The following is an 18,309-nucleotide window of genomic DNA, read 5'->3' as shown; positions in this document are numbered from 1 at the left end:
TCGGGGGAGAAACCAGGAAAAAGGTGACTTCCTTATATACCTTTCTGTGAGCTTTGAAATTTTATCAAATGTGCTAATGTCACTTAAAATTTTTTTAATGCAAATATAAAGTGATTTGGAAGGGAAAATGGCATTATTTAAGAAAAAAGGTAGGAATATAGGTATTTTAAAATACTGGGAAAAGTCAATGCTTGAATTGCAAAAGAATAAACATTAACCTCTGGAATCTGAGGGCAGTGGTACAACAGAAGTGGTTCTTAAATTATTTTATCGTTGGGAAAAAAGTCCCCCAAATCGACATTGTCAGGTGTTATAGAAAAGGAACTGAAATCTATTCAGCCTTTAGTGTAGCCAAATGCAGTCGAAGCCCATTAAATGCTGAAGGGACTGAAATGATCTTCTAAGCATATGCAGTCCTAAAACACAGGGAAAGCCACTGAGCGGTCTTTCCGCTTACATCAAGGGAAGAAGCTCCAGAGCCTGGAACAGCTCCCCTGGTGACCAGTGAGCCAGTCACACAGGCAGACCAAGTGAAAGGCCCCTTGCCCATCAGATGCCAGAAGCCAGCATGACAGAGGCCTGGGAAAAGGCACTGTGGGATAATCAGAGTACGACTTCGAGTCAAGTTCGGGTGAAGCTTCTTTAGCCCATTTCCCCAGGAAGATCTCCTGTGAGAATTACCTCCAAGTTTTATTTTGAAGAGAGGACATTATGATGGGCCAAGAAGGGAACACTGGGCACGGAAGTTGCAGACAGTGGAGGAGCAGAGTTGATCCAATGAGCAAACTGATGAGGTACTGAGAAGTACTTTGAGCACTGAAGTAATGACGGCACCAGTGTTTCAAGTCCTTTGGATTTTGGATCCACGAAACAAGTCGGGAATCTGCTGTCCTAAGTGGCAGCTTCTGTATCAGTCGCAGAACCCTGGCTTACAGGGTTTGGCCATTCAAAACCAGGTATCTACCGAAGGAGATATGCTTTTCTTCCTCCGTGGGAGAGACTCCAAGGCCAGGGCACAGCAGCGATCTCTCTGTACTTGTAGAGTAACCACAACCCCAACTTGGTACGGGGACAATCTCATTCAAACTCCTAGAACTCCCTCTGTCCTTCCCTGCAGTAAGTATATACCCAGAGTAAAGCACCTGGCAGTGATGGAGGGGGAAAAGGAAGGAGAGACATGCAGAACTGTATTGCCACCTGCAGGCTGTGGTGCAAGGGACACGATCATTTGCTACACAACCCACAGAGAATGGAAGGAACTTGGGCTCAAACTAGGTCTCACACCAGCCAACCATCCACATGGCCCACAGCAGAGGACACATGGCTCCTGCAGAACCTGTGACACAAGGAAAGCCCTCCCACCCAAGCACAAGGCCCAGCACATCCTGCCCTCTCCGGGATTCCTATGGCCAGTAGTCAGCTCCAAGGTCTCCTGTACCATGGAGCGCTCTTTTTGCATCCACGGATGCCGCTTCCCCTCAAACTTACATGGCTTACATGGCATTAGCTTTCCGTCTGATCTTCCCAACTACTAATAAATTCTAAGCCCCTAGTCTTCTATTTCACCATTTCCCTCAGACCTCCTGAGGCTTAACATTTGGCTCTACACTGTATCTGACTGATGGGTTTCCACGGGCCGGTCACAGACATGACGTGGTGTGTGGAAAGTTGCATTATTTTCTTGAAAAATTCAAAGTTAAAAAAAAAGAGAGAAATGGGGGAAGTATTAAGCAGGAAAATAAATCCAGAGTATTTGGGCAGTATTCATGCAACTAAAGAGCAAACAAACGTATATAAAGACACAGAGAAAAGAAATGTTATATATATTATTCAAATCTTTATTTTGAACAGCTTCAATCAAAAATTTTTCATAAGGTTATTTACAGTGCTGAATGTACAATTCTGAACGTATGCCTTTTTGACATCAGGGTACCATTCTTGAGCAGCAATACTATTTAAAAAATATAAAGATGCAGTATCATTTCTGATATAAAGTTACTTAAAAAAATCCAAAGTCTTAGGGAATTCACAAATCATAACAGGAAGTAATTATTTTATTAATTTAATGTGCACATAATTACCAAATCTTAATACATTAAAAATATGTGTAAATGCCTACAGACTGTACAAAAATTAACATTTTGTTAAAAGTTCCCAACCACCTCCCACCATAAATATACAAAAAGCCTATTTTCAGATATGTCAAAACTGCATGCATGAAATCTTAGAATGTTTTCTAAAGCTGGAATTTTGCTCTTCTCTGGACATTGGATCCATAGCCGTTTGGGGGAACAGAGTACATAAACACTGATATAATTTTCCATGCCTTTGAAACTGTGCAGTAGTTTCATAAACATGGGAAACAAAATGAATAGTAAAAACTGCAACAGTTTTATTTAAATGCAAGTACAATTTGGAAAGCTTTCGAATGTAGGGATTATAAAACTAATATAAAAAGGTTTTACTTTGTTGTTGGCTTAGCCACTTTTATTCAAGCATTATTTGCAGCATTGCTTTACAGCAGTTGGTGCTAGAAGATACAAAACATATAGTTACCACTATTTATATCTGAGGGAGGAAAAAAACCTTTAAACAACCCTGAGGGAGACACACATTAAAAATCTTGTTATTTATTTAAAAAGTTAAAAAGTTACATATTATTTAACAATTACTTTCCTGGACATTTCTGTCCTTTAGGTATGTGCATAAATAAAATTTAAATCAGCAATATTTATTCATCTTAATACGTCAAAATAACATATGTACAGATTTTAAAATTTAGATCTGTATACACTCAAATAATTTAATGTGAAATTCAGAATCAAGATTACTATGTAATGGTGACCTACAGAGAGAGGACTCATCTATCTATGGCACTAAGTAGGACCCACACCTGGACTCACAGGCGTTCTTCAAATCACATTCTGGAAGCCATCCATTTCAACCTGAACAACCCACCTTGTCTATGTTCAAATCTAACCTCCTACAAATGCTTTGTCCACCTACCTAAAAACCTCATTCCTTTGAAAACAATATGGACAGATGTGATATAAAACCCTTATAAAATCTAAATGTTAAAAAGGGGGGGAGGTTGTCAAAAATATAGCTCTTTATGATCATGCTCTTAAAGATGTTAAATACAATCTGACAGCTGGATTTTTAAGCTGCTACTTAGCAATTACTTTAATTATATGCTTCAGTATTTAAATCAGAGAATAAAATTTACAATTGTGGGAGATCACTGAGGACTATCACTCGTATGTATTGGAAGTGAACTGAATGTGGAAATTATAAAATGATAAAGAGAGTAAGTAACTATAAAAACAGTGCTAATCACAGCTCAAGAGGTCTAAGATGCATAGCTTCATAGAATCATTCATGGAATAATTGTTCTTATCATCTAATGTGTATTAATATAGTATCATACTTTTTTGATGGAAAACTTTGATTATATTTTTGTAAGAATCATCAGTGGCCACAGCAGTTAACAGTGATCCTGAGTGTAACATACATTTTTCTACAGTTAACCAAAAATCATCAGGTCTCTGCAGCATAAAAAATGAGAACCATGTGGTTTTATGGTTCTGGGTAACATTTGACCAAATTGGTAAATATGTATCAGGAAAATAATGATCAGCTAGAAGTAGAAAGCACAAGCATGCTACCGGTCAAGGAAGAGCACAGGATAAGATCACACAGTCTTAGTAGTTTAGTGTCCACTTTACAGCAGTATCAGTTTTCTTGTTTATCAGAACTTTGGTCTTTGCCAAACTGCTGGATCTTACCTATAAAGGCATTTTTAAATCATCTTAATTTTGTTTAGAATTTAAACATTAACCAGGCAAAACAGAAAGGTGAAAAATATCTTCCACATTTCTTTTGGCTCAATGAATGACTTTTCTTTTAAACTTTATTTCATTTTTTTTTTCTCCCAGAAATTTCCACAACCAAATATGCTCATTCGTAAACACCCAATCCAAAATAGGTAAACTCTGACCTCTGGCGCCACCTAATGGCATAAAACAAACTCGCCAGGTTCATACAGCTTTGAAAAAATAGCAGTCATTCAAAACCACTCATTTTTTTAAGCCTCATTATTAACAGGAGAGACATACATCAAACCTTTAAAATTTTAGGAGGTAAAATTCTAACTCAAAAAACTAAAAACCAAAAAACTATTATCCTATGTCTTTAGGTAATTAAAGACGTAGGAGAAAATAAAAAGACATTTAAAATAATATAAAGCCTGAGAGTTGAAAAAAATAGGTATGAAGAGATATTAGAAAGGGAGATCTACATCTACTGCCAAAAGAAATCAGCTTTTTTCCTACTGAAAAGGCTTCAACAACATTTAACTAAAGCAAATTATACTACTGACACCAGACGTAGCACAAGATCCATTTAATAGCTTTGAGGGACATCTCAAGAAGGCAGTGAAGCACCTTGCTGATTAGAAAAAATAAAACCCAGGCAGTTTGTACAGAAAATATAAAACCATAAATGGAAATTACCTGAGTTGCAACACCATAAAACTCACTCCTAACTCTATGCTATTAAAGGGAACTGGTGGTATGCATACTAAGTCTTCTTTGGGAGAAATACTGAAATCAAATAAAAACAGGCTTTGTACCTATTTTCATTGGAGGCTAATTAACACCCATTTTATTTATCAACCACAAATTTAGGGCCTGTAAATAAATGATGACTTTTTCTAATAAGGGGGCTGTGAAAATAAATTTAAAGGCATAAACTAAAGTCTTAGAAGCTAATATCTAAACACCTTCCAGATACCAACTTTCTTCTGTACCCTATAAAGAGTATCACTGAGGATAACAATCAAGCCAGTTCTGGAAATATATATAATATTTAGAGTTACTGAATGAAGGGATAGGACTTTGAAGTTTGATTATTAATTTAACTGACAGGCTAATCTCTTTTTGTTTGTTTTGTTTTTAAAAAACCCCTCAAATCAGCTACTATATTGGAAGGGACATAAATTGAAGGGGTGCCATTCTGACGCACAGGATCAGGTTAAGTCCTACGTTTACATTCTCCTCAATACTGCTACTAGAATGCCACTGAGACGGCTTCACTGCTACGTTATGGTGATGATCTGACACGATCCATTCTCCTTTACTAAAGCTTTCGCTTCTGTTGTTGTCTGAGGTTTTGGTGGCCATTCCGGGTCAACCAAGAGCTCCTGGGCCAGATACATGTACTTGGCCTTTGGCATCTTCTTCCTACAGTTCAGGGCCCAGGACAAGCAGCATTTTCCCCACCAATCCACTGACTCCTAAGAAAATAAGGAAAAAGAGGAACACCCAGTAGATTAAGAGCTGTTGTTTTTAACAAGTTTGTTAAAGCACAGTTCATCAGCACAGAAAAATAAGAGGAAATTACTTCTGGGCACAACAAATACATGAAGGAAAGAAAAAAAAATCCACGCTTAAAAAACAGTCAGCTTTCCATTATTTAGGAACATTATTTTTTTAAGATTATATTTCTAAAGTATCCATGTAATTTATACTTCATTTTATTTAGTTCTATGGTCCTACTTCCTCCTGTATGCAGATACATTTTAAAAATAACTTGTATATCTGGAGTCTGTGATTCCATAACATAAAACATCTGATGTATTAAGAATAACTTCGAACTATTCAGAGAAAAAATTTTTAATATTTAATATGAAAACCCTCGTTCTATCCTAAACTATCTTTTGGTACTACTGCTTCTAGCAACTTAACCACCTGATCATTTTTGAAAGAAAACACTGTAAAGATACCACTGCTACTGTTAATATCACCTTTCAAAGCATTATGTAAATACTGTTAGGTCAAAATCAGAACTTAGATCATGCTTAATGTCAATCACTTCTTTTAAAACCACATTCTCATTAACATAAAAACAATTTTATTTTATAATGATGGTTTCCCCTTGGTGCTCCACAACTGGAAAGAGGTACATACAAAACTATAAAGCAAGTACTAATTCTTAGTATTATTTCATTATAAAAAGCTCTGCTGTCACAGAATTCCTTCGGATCAATCCCAGTGTTTTTACTGGATGTGATCTTAGATAAATAGTTCTTGAAGAACAAGAAAGCAGAGTCCCTGGTTATTGTACAAAAATGTAAATTCAATACAGGCCCTCAGAATTTGTCTTAATTGGAACCGGAAATAAATGAAATAAAACTAAATGACTATACTGAGACCTGTAGTTATATTCACCTCTGAAGAACAGTCAATTCTTAACTATTTTGGATGTTTCTTCTACAAAGCAAAATTTAAATCCCAGGTTGTTTTGTTTTGCCATCAACATATAACCTAGGCTACAACCAGGTCTAAGCTCAACTGAAGTAAAGATGACCCTTGAGCAACACCGGGTTTGAACTGTGCAGGTTCACTTACATGTGGATTTTTTTAGCAAATACTACAGTAGTACATGATCCACAGTTGGCTGAATCTGCAGATATGGAGGAACCCTGTATACAGAAGGCCTATAAACTATATAAATCATAGCAGATTCTTGGCTGTGGGGAGGGTCAGCAACCCTAACCCTGGCATTATTCAAGGGTCAGCTGTAATCTCACAAAATTCCGGAAGCATTCTAATGTTAACTCTCAAAATATCTTCATGATCAAGAAAGGCAAATTTGCTATAACACAGACCCTGAAACACAGGTTTCTAAATTGGCCAATGGAGAATAGCAAAAATACTTTAAAATGAAAACTCTTTAAAACTTTTTCATACTTTGACTTGGTAGGTCTCATCGTACTGAGACAACCACCAGGAACCTACTACTCTCTCCTTCTTCAAAACTGGGGGTGGGCATGCGGCAGGGAGCGTGATACACAATAACGACATGCTTTTGAAGGCCTTCTAGTTTACTCTGTCGACAAAACAGTGTAAGCTGCACCATTACCAAGAATTTAAAGGCAAAGACTGTGGTTTGTCACAAGTAAGCTATATTAGATCAGGGGTGGGGTGGGTTAGTGGGGATACAGATTAGGGGTGGGGTGGGTTAGTGGGGATACAGATTAGGGGTGGGGTGGGTTAGTGGGGATACAGATTTGAGGATTATTCATCTAGTAGCCTCTTTATTGTCATAGCTAAAAGCAGAGTTATTACCATCACCTCAAAGGAAGTCCACAAGAAAACATTTAGCATTAGAATATAGAAGAGGTTAGCTATAGGACTCTTCAGGTGATCCAAATAACAAAGAATTCCTTTTCGGTACAGGTGTATACATGACAAACCTTAATATTTAATCTGAGGCGACAGTTCACTACTTGGACCTATCTCTTCCCCAAGGTGTTTAAATTCTTCCGTCTAATTGCAGGGGAAAAAAAATTCATTGTTCCTAAATCAATGTGAAAGCTGTCACTTTTTATTTTACAGCAAGTAGCATTGTTAAAGGATCACAGAAAAGGGCGAATGGTGAATGCTGACTTTAAAAAAAAAAAAAAGGCAGAAACATATAAGCCTTGTCTGTCCAGATGAGCCAGCTGGGCTGAAAGCAATGCAAAACAGGCTGAGTTAAGGAAAGTCACAGCCAAGTGTATTCAAATGTAAGACATACACACACACACACAAAATAATAAAATCCATCATTTCCCCACCTGTGGACAATGAGGCAAGCAATAAAATTAAAATGAAATCCACTGCAAACAGAATCACAATTGAATCACAATTCTTTTCACATTAATGTGCATGCTTTTTTAAACAAAGATCCTCATGTCCCTATTAAAAGCAACATACACCTGTTATAATTTTAAAAATAAATTCAGTCACAAGGAACACTAGGGATCCCCCCTCCACTACAATTAGACTCATATTTTGTTCTTGTACCCTCACCTCCCCCAAACAGCATACACAAAAAATACACTATAAGCAAGCATAGGCTTGTTCATTTACAAACACAAGCATACCACAGACATTCTTAAACAACATAATTCACTGGTACAGAAAATAAACAGTGCTACAGGCATGCTAGAATAGAACTAAATCGAGGGAGAAAAGACAGTGGCAACAGGACAAAGGCAAGCACTGCACAAGGAGAGGGAAGAGATGAAGCGTCACGGGGCTTAGAATGAGCACCAAGGCCTCGCCTAACATCTAGGGTAAGTCTCTGAAGCAGAACACAGGAGCCCCAGCAACTGGATCTTGTGATTTGCTCCTGAAAGGAGTGGTTAAATAACCAAGTGTATCCCTCAGAGAAGGCAAAGTGGCTACCACAGCCCAGCAGAAAAAACACAAAGAACTTTGAAAAAGATCTACAGCTAAAATTCTCCTGCTTTTTAGACCAGTCCAAGCTGCTCATTCCAGAACCCCAATGCCAGCTAACTACTAGCAGTGTCTTTTAGGAAATGTTTTCATAGGCAGTATGTAAGATATAAAGCCATGCTTATGGGGAAAATGTTGTAATGGTGCTGTGGTTTCCATAAAACTCTTCTTCCATACCAATCCTGAATATAAGACAAACACAATCAGAATGAGCATTCTATCTAAATAAACTCGAATAATATCCTAAGTGGCATAAAAACTACAGCTAACATCTGGATTTTTCCCCCAAAAGGGAAACATAATCAGGACACATTCTCAGGCATTATCAAAATACATGACGGTATGACTCCAGTTCCACATCTAACCACTAAGCAGCCTCAGTTTACCAGACACAGGGTAGGCACAAACGCTTCTTCGAAAGAGAATATGAAGCACAGATCTCAAACACGGGTAAAGCTGTACAGAAAAACACAGGTGATGGGCCCCTCCACTGAAGACTTCTCATTCAGTAGATCAAAGGTGGAGCTCAAGGCATTTGTGATGAGTATCCTTACTTGAAAATCACTGCATCTCAAGAATGTTTTTTTTTTTCTTTTTTTTTTGTCAGAGAATAAGTATTAACATCTGGAGCTGCTAAAGATCACTACAGAAAAACAAATAATTAGTTACATAAAAGTTTTAGCTTTGATTATTTACAAATGGTTTATTTAACCTGTTTTCAATTTGATTCAATGGACATTTACTGAGGCCACTGTGCATTAATAAGAAAAAGAACCACTGTAGGAAATAAGTGACTATTATATAAAAATCTTTCTGTATCTAAATTAGATCAGCTGTATGTATGTTCAGTGGGCCAAATAAACATAATATCTAAAATGTCTACTGTTAAATAAAATGACACCTAAAGGTTTATTTCGTTTTTAAAGAACAGATGGAGGCTTTCTGTTACAGAAATATTACGTCCTGGGCCCAGATAAAACTGAACCTGAATTCCAGTTCTAACGCTGTTTCCTCATCTGTGAAGACAGGGATATCTTCAGTTTCTCTACCCTAACCTCTTAGGTGGTTGTAACAACTAGAGAGAATTTATACAAAATGCCTCACAGTATCTACCATAAAAAGTAGGTTTTGAAAACAGTAGCTGTTCTTTGTCTCCATTTTGTCACTTGATTGTTCTATTAGTTTGCATCTCTGTGGCCTCATAATGTGAGACAGTGTGGCACAGTGGAAAAAACACTCCTCTTGAAATCAGAAACCTTGGCTTCAACTCCCAGCTCTGCCACTCATAAGCTGCATAACCACGGCAAGTTGACTGAATGCTGTTTCTTTATGTATAAAACGAAGTTAGAAACACCTTAAGATTGGAAGGATTCTGGAGGTGTTACATAGCTGTCTTGCAGATCACCAGATATTTTGGACGTGGTTACTTGAGATTTCTAGGTGAGGTTCTCGACTTCATAACTCAACTGCATTAAGACCTGGAGCCTAGTCCAGGGTCTTTAGCTGTGAAACTTCAAACCTTACTCAATGGTGTCTGGGTTTATATGGTAAGGAAGGAATGAAGAAATATGGCTGTTCTTCCCCCGACATTAACAGAGAAGGTTGAGAGCTGCGATCTTAGAAGACCCCATGGGACTCTTGGTAGGAAAGAGCACAGAATGGGCTCCTAGGTGTAGCAGGTCACTCTCATCTTCACTTGCTTTTGCTTTTTCACCTTATGGCAGGCTTTTTCAGCCTCGGCACTGCTGACATGTTGGCCCAGACAGTCTTTGTCGTGGGCGCTGCTGTAGGATGTTTACTCAGCAGCATCTTCAGGCTCCACCCACCACATGCTAGGAGCAACCTCACCCCCACCCCCCAACCCCTGCCAATTGTGACAAACAAAAATGTCTCCAGATACTGCCACGTGTCCCTGGGAGGATGGGGGGCATTACCCCTAATTGAGAACTACAGCCTTACAGTAATCTGACTAACGGATGGGCTCTCCAAGGGTCACAAATATGAACAGTGAGAGCAAACTACAAACGGAAGCGTTGGAAGATGAAAGCACAGCATTCTGTGCTAAGAGGTTATAAGAATTCTCTTTTCTGAAGCCAATGATTTAAAAAATGCTTTCTTAAAACATGACCCTAGAAACTGAAGGCCAAACTTCTTGTCTACTCAGTGGTGCTCAGAACTGGTAAACACATGGGGCCGGTGGGAGCCTCCCTGCTCAGACCACTCTCTCCCCAGAACACTTCAGAGGTACAACCTCACATAAGAGGCACAAACTATTAAAAATAATGAGGACACAATTTTAGAAAAAAGATGTAGCAAATTATAGAATCTTCTGCCATTTAATTTTGGTTGAGAAGGAAGGAAGGCTTTCCAATTCAAATGTTTTAAAGGAGCTTTATGATACCCACTTTTGACTTAGGGTACAGCTCCTCTTCAGAACCTGCATTTCCTGTTTAGATCAATAGTTGGAGATCTCTTTGGAAAAGCTAAAAACAATGGAAATGTTTTCCTTGGCCAAGGCCTTGCCAGTACAAATATTTTACATGAGGACTGATGATAGGACCCAAAGTTAACCCTTTGAAGAAATGTAGTGAGGTAACCAAGACACAGAGGAGATGTAGCTCAGGGACTTGAGCCTCTCTCTAACACAGCTCTGGTCATACTTACTAGGGACAACTGTGCCTTACACTGCTTTGAGAAAAAGAAACTAAAGCAGATTCCAGACTTATCACATCATTACAAAACTATCCTTACTCATCATCAAGCATTAGAAAAGGAAATGGTGCTCTACAGAACTTCTTATAAAGTGATCCTGTGACACTACTACACCAGGCATCAAGCCTGATGAACTACCAAAGCAAAGCTCAGGACATAGCTACTCAGGTAAAAGAAGGCTAAAAATAAGTGAGTGACCCACGCCAGGGAATCCTCTTGAATTCGGAAAGCTGCTTTCTGGCTTGGGATGAGTGACAGGTTTAGAACTCATGTGTATAAAGCATATCGCCCACCTACAAACAGCAATGGGCACAATAATGAGGGAGTGGAACTTTATGCTGTCAAGTTCTCTATACTCAAAAAGCTGCTCAGAGCTGTGATTCAATGGTACTGGTTTAAAAAACAAGACTAACCTATATTTTCTATCAAGAATTTCAACATCCTAACACCAAAAAATGGGTTTTATTCATCTGCTTCTCTTTTCTTTTCACCACAAAGAAAGTCAAAAGTCCTTAAACCATGGTTTGTATAAAAATGAACACTATCTCTCTGAAAATGTTTCTAAATGATGAGAGACATATGCTGGGGAAAACCAAAAAGTCACCCAAAATTAAGGCACAGTAACTGACAAGAAATCAGAAATAATTCCTCAGAATTTTGACCTTTGGACTCTGATCCATGAAGAAACAATTCCCATTCCATAACTTTATTTACATGAATCTCATTTAGCCTCTAATGGGACTCATAAAAACCGAAAACATAAAATTTAAGCCAGACAGAAATGGAAAAATTTACCACTGAGAACAAGACCTTCACACACAGAGAAGATACGGATTGGAATGGAAAAGAGACTTATGAAATTTCTGAAGTCCTAAAAAGACTGTAACAAATATTTGCCATGAATCTTCTAGGACTCCTTACAAAAAAATGAAATGCCAGGCATAGAGGAAAAGGTTGAGCAACACACAACAGAACACCACCCTACACAATGCAGAGTACACAACTGACGTGAAGAATTGAGAGTAAGGGCTGATTTCCAACCTGTGGTGGCTGTGTGGTGGTGAAGCGATATTCTCCTTGTTTGTCTCGATTGAACACAACTTTCCAAAGGACCATGTCAAGGAAGAAGTTCTGAGAGATAGTCCAGCGAGTTAAGAATTAAAAATGACTATGTCATTGTTTATTAATGCGTACATTTAAAAAGGCTCACACAATGCTGAGACATACGTGAAAAACATGATTTGGCTTTCATATAGAGGATTTCAGTTTATATTGCAAAAGGACAAAGAATAACAACAGGACTTTTGTAACAAATATAAATCATCATAAAATTCTTGATAAATTTTCTACGAAGTATAGCTTTTATATGAATCCTCAGGGCTTTCCCATATTAAAATAATGCTTATAATCTGAAGTATTTTTCTTAACAGTGAATTGAGTTATCTCTATCTATATACAACTATATCTATATGCATATGATGAAAAATAATTCTTTTGATAGTAAGCAAGAATAAATTAAGGGAGATTAAGAAAGGATTCCCTAGAAATTGTTTTATAAAAAGATTTTATCTTAAATAACATTTGAGTGAAAAGATGAACTTATACTATAGAAAAAGGAAAGCTTTTAAAGTACAGTATCTTGGACATGCTTTCTACTGTCCATAAAACAGCAAAAATACATTAAAATGGGCAACTTAAAAAGATCAGTACCGTAATAACCATGCTGTCCACTATGGCCCCAATTTAAATACCAAGTCATCTTTTAGAAAAATATCAAATTAAACATAATTTCCAAGTCTACAGCCATTATCTTTAAAGTATACATGTTTCCCACAAATTACCTAATTTTAATTCAAAAGCCTACTCTATGAAAGCCTTAACTTAAAAATCACAACTGTATCTCCTTCTTCATTTGGCATACTGCTATTGTAACAGTGAATAATAGTAGCTCTGAGAACAGACCAAATTTTATTAATAAGCAGCAAGTGAGAACCTACTATCTCCTTTTAGAGAAGCTGACCTAAAGGCATCCTAGTAGGAGAATAACTATACAGTATAAAATGGATCAAAGAGTATTTAAGACCTCTTCCCTCTAAGGAAAACTTAGAAGTAAATACCAAGGAAGAAGTTCCAGCAATCAGGCTGAGACTGGGTAAGTTCATCATGGTCACTATTTTACAATTTCAATAAACTCTCTAATGATTAAGATTTACTATACTTCATGGAGAGAGCCCCCTCCCTTTCCTCCCTTAAATGGGAGATTTTACTGTACATCACAGGACTTGGGTGGTGCTCTGATTTCATGGCCACTGGTTTACCAGTTTATGGGCCACCTGAGCACCAATCTTCTCTCCTTTCTCTCAGTCACTAATTTTTGATTTATAACTGCTTATTTTCTCCCACCTATGACTTCAGCTAAATCATCTCTCTCTTTCTTTGGCCACGTCGCATGGCATGCGGGATCTTAGCTCCCCAACCAGGGATCGAACCCACGCCCTCGAAAGTGAAGGCACGGAGTCCTAACCACTGGACCATCAGGGAATTCCGTCCTATCTCTCAATATGACTATTATTAGCTCATGGAAAAGTTGAGAAGAGAAGGCTAAATGAATTTAACTGCAATGAAACTGAAATTCTTTGTGGGCTTCCATAATGTTACCTATCCATTTCCCCCATTACCATTAAATCACCAAGAATTGCAAAGCAGCAAGGCAGCCACTTAATTATGTAAAGTGCTTACCTCTACCATGATTGAAACAAAGGCATTGACAAGAACAATGATGAGCATAGTTACACGCCACTGATATGGTACACACACTATCTGTAAGACAAAAATTATGTTAATATAGTACGTAGTTGATATTATAGCATTATATTGTAATTTCCAAATTTATTTAATTCCTATTATACACCAAACACTTTCACATACACTATCTACTCAATCCTCAACAATGCCACAAGGTAGATACTATACCCACTTTTCAGATGATAAAACGCTAAGTGAAGTAACTCAAAGTGGTGGAACTTAAGAGACAAATCCTATTCAAACTCAAAAGCCCATGCTCTACTAGATCATGAATTTCTAACAAGTCTCTATTTTAAAAATAAAGTCCTATCTTTAAACAATGAAGTAGATACTGATCTAATAATGAAGTACTACTCAAAACTCTACACTGTTTAAAGACAAATTCATAAAAAGAACTGTGCAGATCAATTTAAGAAGGAAGTTTTCACTTTAAAACCTGTGATTAATTTCTAAGGCCTAAAAAAAAGAGAAGACAGAAGGAAATAAATCTCCTCCATACATTCATCTCTTTAGTCAGCAAATATTTACTGAGTACCTAGGTACACACTAGTACCTGTGTCAAGTGCCGAGGAGTGGCATGATAAAGCATGTTTTAGAAAGACACTTACGGCTCAGCAAGGATTTGAGGGGTGGAGACTGCTATACTGATCCAGGCAAGAGACGATGGTAGCCTGAACTACAGTGGTGGCAGACATAATGAGAAATAAATATATCTGGTCTCAGATATATTTATATCTGAGAGTTGAGTTATATATAAATTGAGTTTATATATAAACTCAATTTCCTGAGTGGTGGGAGAGATAGGAATATCTTAAACAGAGCTTCTAAATCCCCTGGAATTTCCTGGGTATCAGGAATGTTTTCATTCTAATAAGGCTACTCTTTTTTTTTTTGTTTTTGTTTTTGTGGTACGCGGGCCTCTCACTGTCGTGGCCTCTCCCGTTGCGGAGCACAGGATCCAGACGCGCAGGCTCAGTGGCCATGGCTCACAGGCCTAGCTGCTCCGCGGCATGTGGGATCTTTCCGGACCGGGGCACGAACCCGTGTCCCCTGCATCGGCAGGCGGACTCTCCACCACTGCGCCACCAGGAAAGCCCTAATAAGGCTACTCTTGATGGGCTTTAGGATGTGGGCTGGTCACCAGAGAGACCAGGGAGAGGGGAGGGGCTAAAGATCGAGTTAATAATTGATCATGTCTATATGACGAAACCTCCATTTTAAAAAAATCCCTGAACTACAGAGTTTGGAGAGCCTCTGGGTTGGTCAACACATCCGTGTGCTGGGAGGGTGAAGCATCCCAATGGCATATGACAGAAGCTCCTGCGCTCGGGACCCTTCCAGACCTTGGCTGATGTACCTCTTCATCTGGCTGTATCCTGTACCTTTATTATATTCTTTATAATAAACCAATAAACGTAAGTGTTTCACTGAGCTGTTATAGCAAATTACCAAAGCTGAGAAGAGGGTTGTGGGAACCATGACTTATAGCTGGTTGGTCAGAAGAAGTACAGGTGACAATCTGCGACTTGCATCTGGTGCCTGGAGTGGGGGCAATCTGTGGGACCATGCCCTTAACTCGCAGGGTCTGTGCTCGCCCCAGGTAGTTAGTGTTAAAACTGAACTGCAAGACACCCAGTTGGTGTCCAGAGAACTGGCTGGTGTGAAACAACCCCACACATCTGGGGTCAGAAGTGTTTTGAGTAGGAAACAATAGTTTCCTTTTAGGTGGCAGATGGGATTGGAGTAAAGAAGAGAGACAGGGATACAGAATAAGAAACCTGAGAAAATCTAGGACCAGACTGGCCATGAAAAGAGAAGGAAAAGACAAGTATACACACATACTTCTGCCTTGGATAAATGGGAGTATCAAGAAACAGAATCGAAAAAAAAAAAAACAGAGTCGAAGCAGGGTTGAGGGAGAACATGATGAGCTTAGTTTTTTAAATGTTGACTGAGAGAACTGATGGGTGAACCATGCATATAATGTTCAGTATGTTAGTGGATATTCAGGTTAAAGCTCAGTTGTGAGACTAGGCTAAGGGTATAAAGTCAGGAGTTTTCGGGCTTCCCTGGTGGCGCAGTGGTTAAGAGTCCGCCTGCCGATGCAGGGGACACGGGTTTGTGCCCTGGTCCGGGAAGATCCCATATGCTGCGGAGCAGCTGGGCCCGTAAGCCATGGCCGCTGAGCCTCCGCGTCTGGAGCCTGTGCTCCGCAACGGGAGAGGCCACAACAGTGAGAGGCCCGCGTACTGCAAAAAAAAAAAAAAAAAAAAGGAGTTTTCAACACATAGATGGCAACTACAGGGGAAGCCACAATTAAGGATGAGGTCACCTGAATGGATAGAGTAAGACAAGAACACAAATGTGTGGAACACTAACATTTAAGACACAGGCACAGGGTTTGGAACCACAATGGAGAATGAGGAGTCACAGAAGAAGTAGGAAAAGGTCAGAAGAAAGCAAAGCATCATAGAATTCCAGGGAGAATGTCTCAAGAACGATGGCATGGCTAACTTGTCAAATACTGCTGAGGAGACAAGTAAGACTGAGGGGAAAAAGAAAACCACACACACGTCAGGGGTACAAATCCACTGGACTTAACAAGAAGGTTGTTAATTGCCTTGGCAAGGGCCGTTTCAGTAGACTGGCAGGGGTAGTAGCCAGATTAGATTAGTTGATGAGTGTGTGAGAGGTGAGTTGCATGTAGCATTCTTTCAAAAAATTAATTGGCTGTGAAGTAGAAGGCATGCGGTGAGAGAGAAATATTATATAAATGTGTTTTATTTTCTTCTTTTGCCTGAAGTGCTTATCTAAATCCCTGAATGAAGTGTGTGGGGAAACAGATGCTCATACACTGTTGGTAGGACTATAAACTGTCAACCTTTTCAAAGTTCAATAACATAGTATTTATAAAAATTCAAATTCTAGATACCCTTGGGCCAAGCAATTCTACTTCTGACATTAACCTCTAAATATGCGTTTGTCCTTCTTAATGAAGTGTGCAAGAACCTGCAAATACAGCATTGTTTATAATAGCAAAACAGTGGAAACAACCTAAATATCCATTAAAGGGATTAGTTAAAATATGGAAAGTCCATGAAACGGAATGCTCATCCATAAAGTGCTTATAAGCTTGATGCCCAAACCTGTCAATACATCAAGAAAAGAAAACCAAGTTTGATCTCACTCATGCAACCACAAGCAAAAATCCTAAACAAAATCATAGTCAACCAAATCCAGCAGATATAAAAAAGGATGCATCATGACCAAGTTGGATTTATTCTAGGAATGGTGTTGGTTTAACATTTGAATATCAGTCAACTGTAATTCACCACATTCTCCTGGAAGAAACACTATGTGATCATTTCAACAGCTGTAGAAAGAGGATTAGATAAAATTAAACGTCTATTTATGTTAACACCACCATAGAAATAAGCTTCCTCAACCCGATAAAGAGTATATACCAGAAACCTACAGCCCACAATATATCCAGTGGTGAAATACTAGGAACACTCCCTGTAGAGTCAGGAACAGGACAAGTACATCACTATCACACCAACATTCGTGTGGTTAACAGACATGCAAAACACATAGAAGGAATAAGGACTGAAATGTCAGAAACAAAAAAAGTCACTATTTATAGATAACTGTCTAAAACAAAATCCTAGAGAATCTAAAAATTTTAAGAATAAAGTTTGACAAGGCTGATGGATACGAGATGAATATCCAAAATAACTGCACTGTTTCCACCAGCATAAAAGGACTATAAAATACAATTTTAAACAGATACTTATCAGAGGAACAAAAACCATAATACTACAGGAATAAATCTAACAAAAATGTGTATAAAAACCTTTAGGGAGGGCTTCCCTGGTGGCACAGTGGTTGAGAATCTGCCTGCTAATGCAGGGGACACGGGTTCGAGCCCTGGTCTGGGAGGATCCCACATGCCGCGGAGCAACTAGGCCCGTGAGCCGCAACCACTGAGCCTGTGCGTCTGGAGCCTGTGCTCCGCAACGAGAGGCCGCGATAGTGAGAGGCTCGCGCACTGCGATGAAGAGTGGCCCCCTCAAGCCACAACTAGAGAAAGCCCTCGCACAGAAACGAAGACCCAACACAGCAAAAATAAATAAATTAATAATCTCCTACCACCCAACATCTTCTTTAAAAAAAAAAAAAACACCTTTAGGGAGAAAGATATTCTGAATAAATAGAGATATTCTCCCCCTCAATTTTTTGATAAACCCAGTGTAATTCTAATAAAAATTCCAAGAGGGCTTATCCTGGTATAAACTTAAAATGTATACGGAGGAGGAAAAGCTCAGGAACAGCCAAAAAGATCATGATGAACAATGTGAGGTGGGGTAGGGGTCCTATCCAACCATATATCAAAATTACTTACAAAGTCATATCACACTTTACACCCACTAGACAAACATTGGCAAAGATGTGGAACAAAAGATCTCATACACTGATGGAAGTATAAATTGGTATAATCACTTTGGAAAAC

At 38.6% G+C, this 18,309-nt stretch overlaps 1 protein-coding gene across 8 annotated transcripts in view; it reads right to left on the bottom strand.

Annotated features, from left to right (window-relative positions):
• Positions 1 to 1,815: 1,815 nt before the first annotated feature.
• The window catches only part of ATP13A3 (ATPase 13A3), an 81,022-nt gene continuing 64,528 nt past the window's right edge, over positions 1,816 to 18,309 (bottom strand). For 6 of the 8 annotated variants that reach the window (XM_027108522.1, XM_027108530.1, XM_027108512.1 and 3 more), the window contains 3 exons: positions 13,734 to 13,814; positions 12,036 to 12,125; positions 1,816 to 5,293 (listed from right to left, as the gene is read on the bottom strand). In XM_027108522.1, the coding sequence (XP_026964323.1) occupies positions 5,096 to 5,293; positions 12,036 to 12,125; positions 13,734 to 13,814 (369 nt within the window). In that variant the 3' untranslated portion in view covers positions 1,816 to 5,095. The remainder of the gene's footprint in view (positions 5,294 to 12,035; positions 12,126 to 13,733; positions 13,815 to 18,309) is intronic. The other 2 variants (XM_027108568.1, XM_027108577.1) reach the window with 1 other exon arrangement.

The sequence above is a fragment of the Aethalodelphis obliquidens genome, unplaced genomic scaffold, assembly GCF_003676395.1.
Source record: "Aethalodelphis obliquidens isolate GAN/ISIS:26980383/991018 unplaced genomic scaffold, ASM367639v1 scaffold1, whole genome shotgun sequence".
NCBI classification, from domain to species: domain Eukaryota; kingdom Metazoa; phylum Chordata; class Mammalia; order Artiodactyla; family Delphinidae; genus Aethalodelphis; species Aethalodelphis obliquidens.
This window is presented reverse-complemented; position numbering and strand designations above follow the sequence as displayed.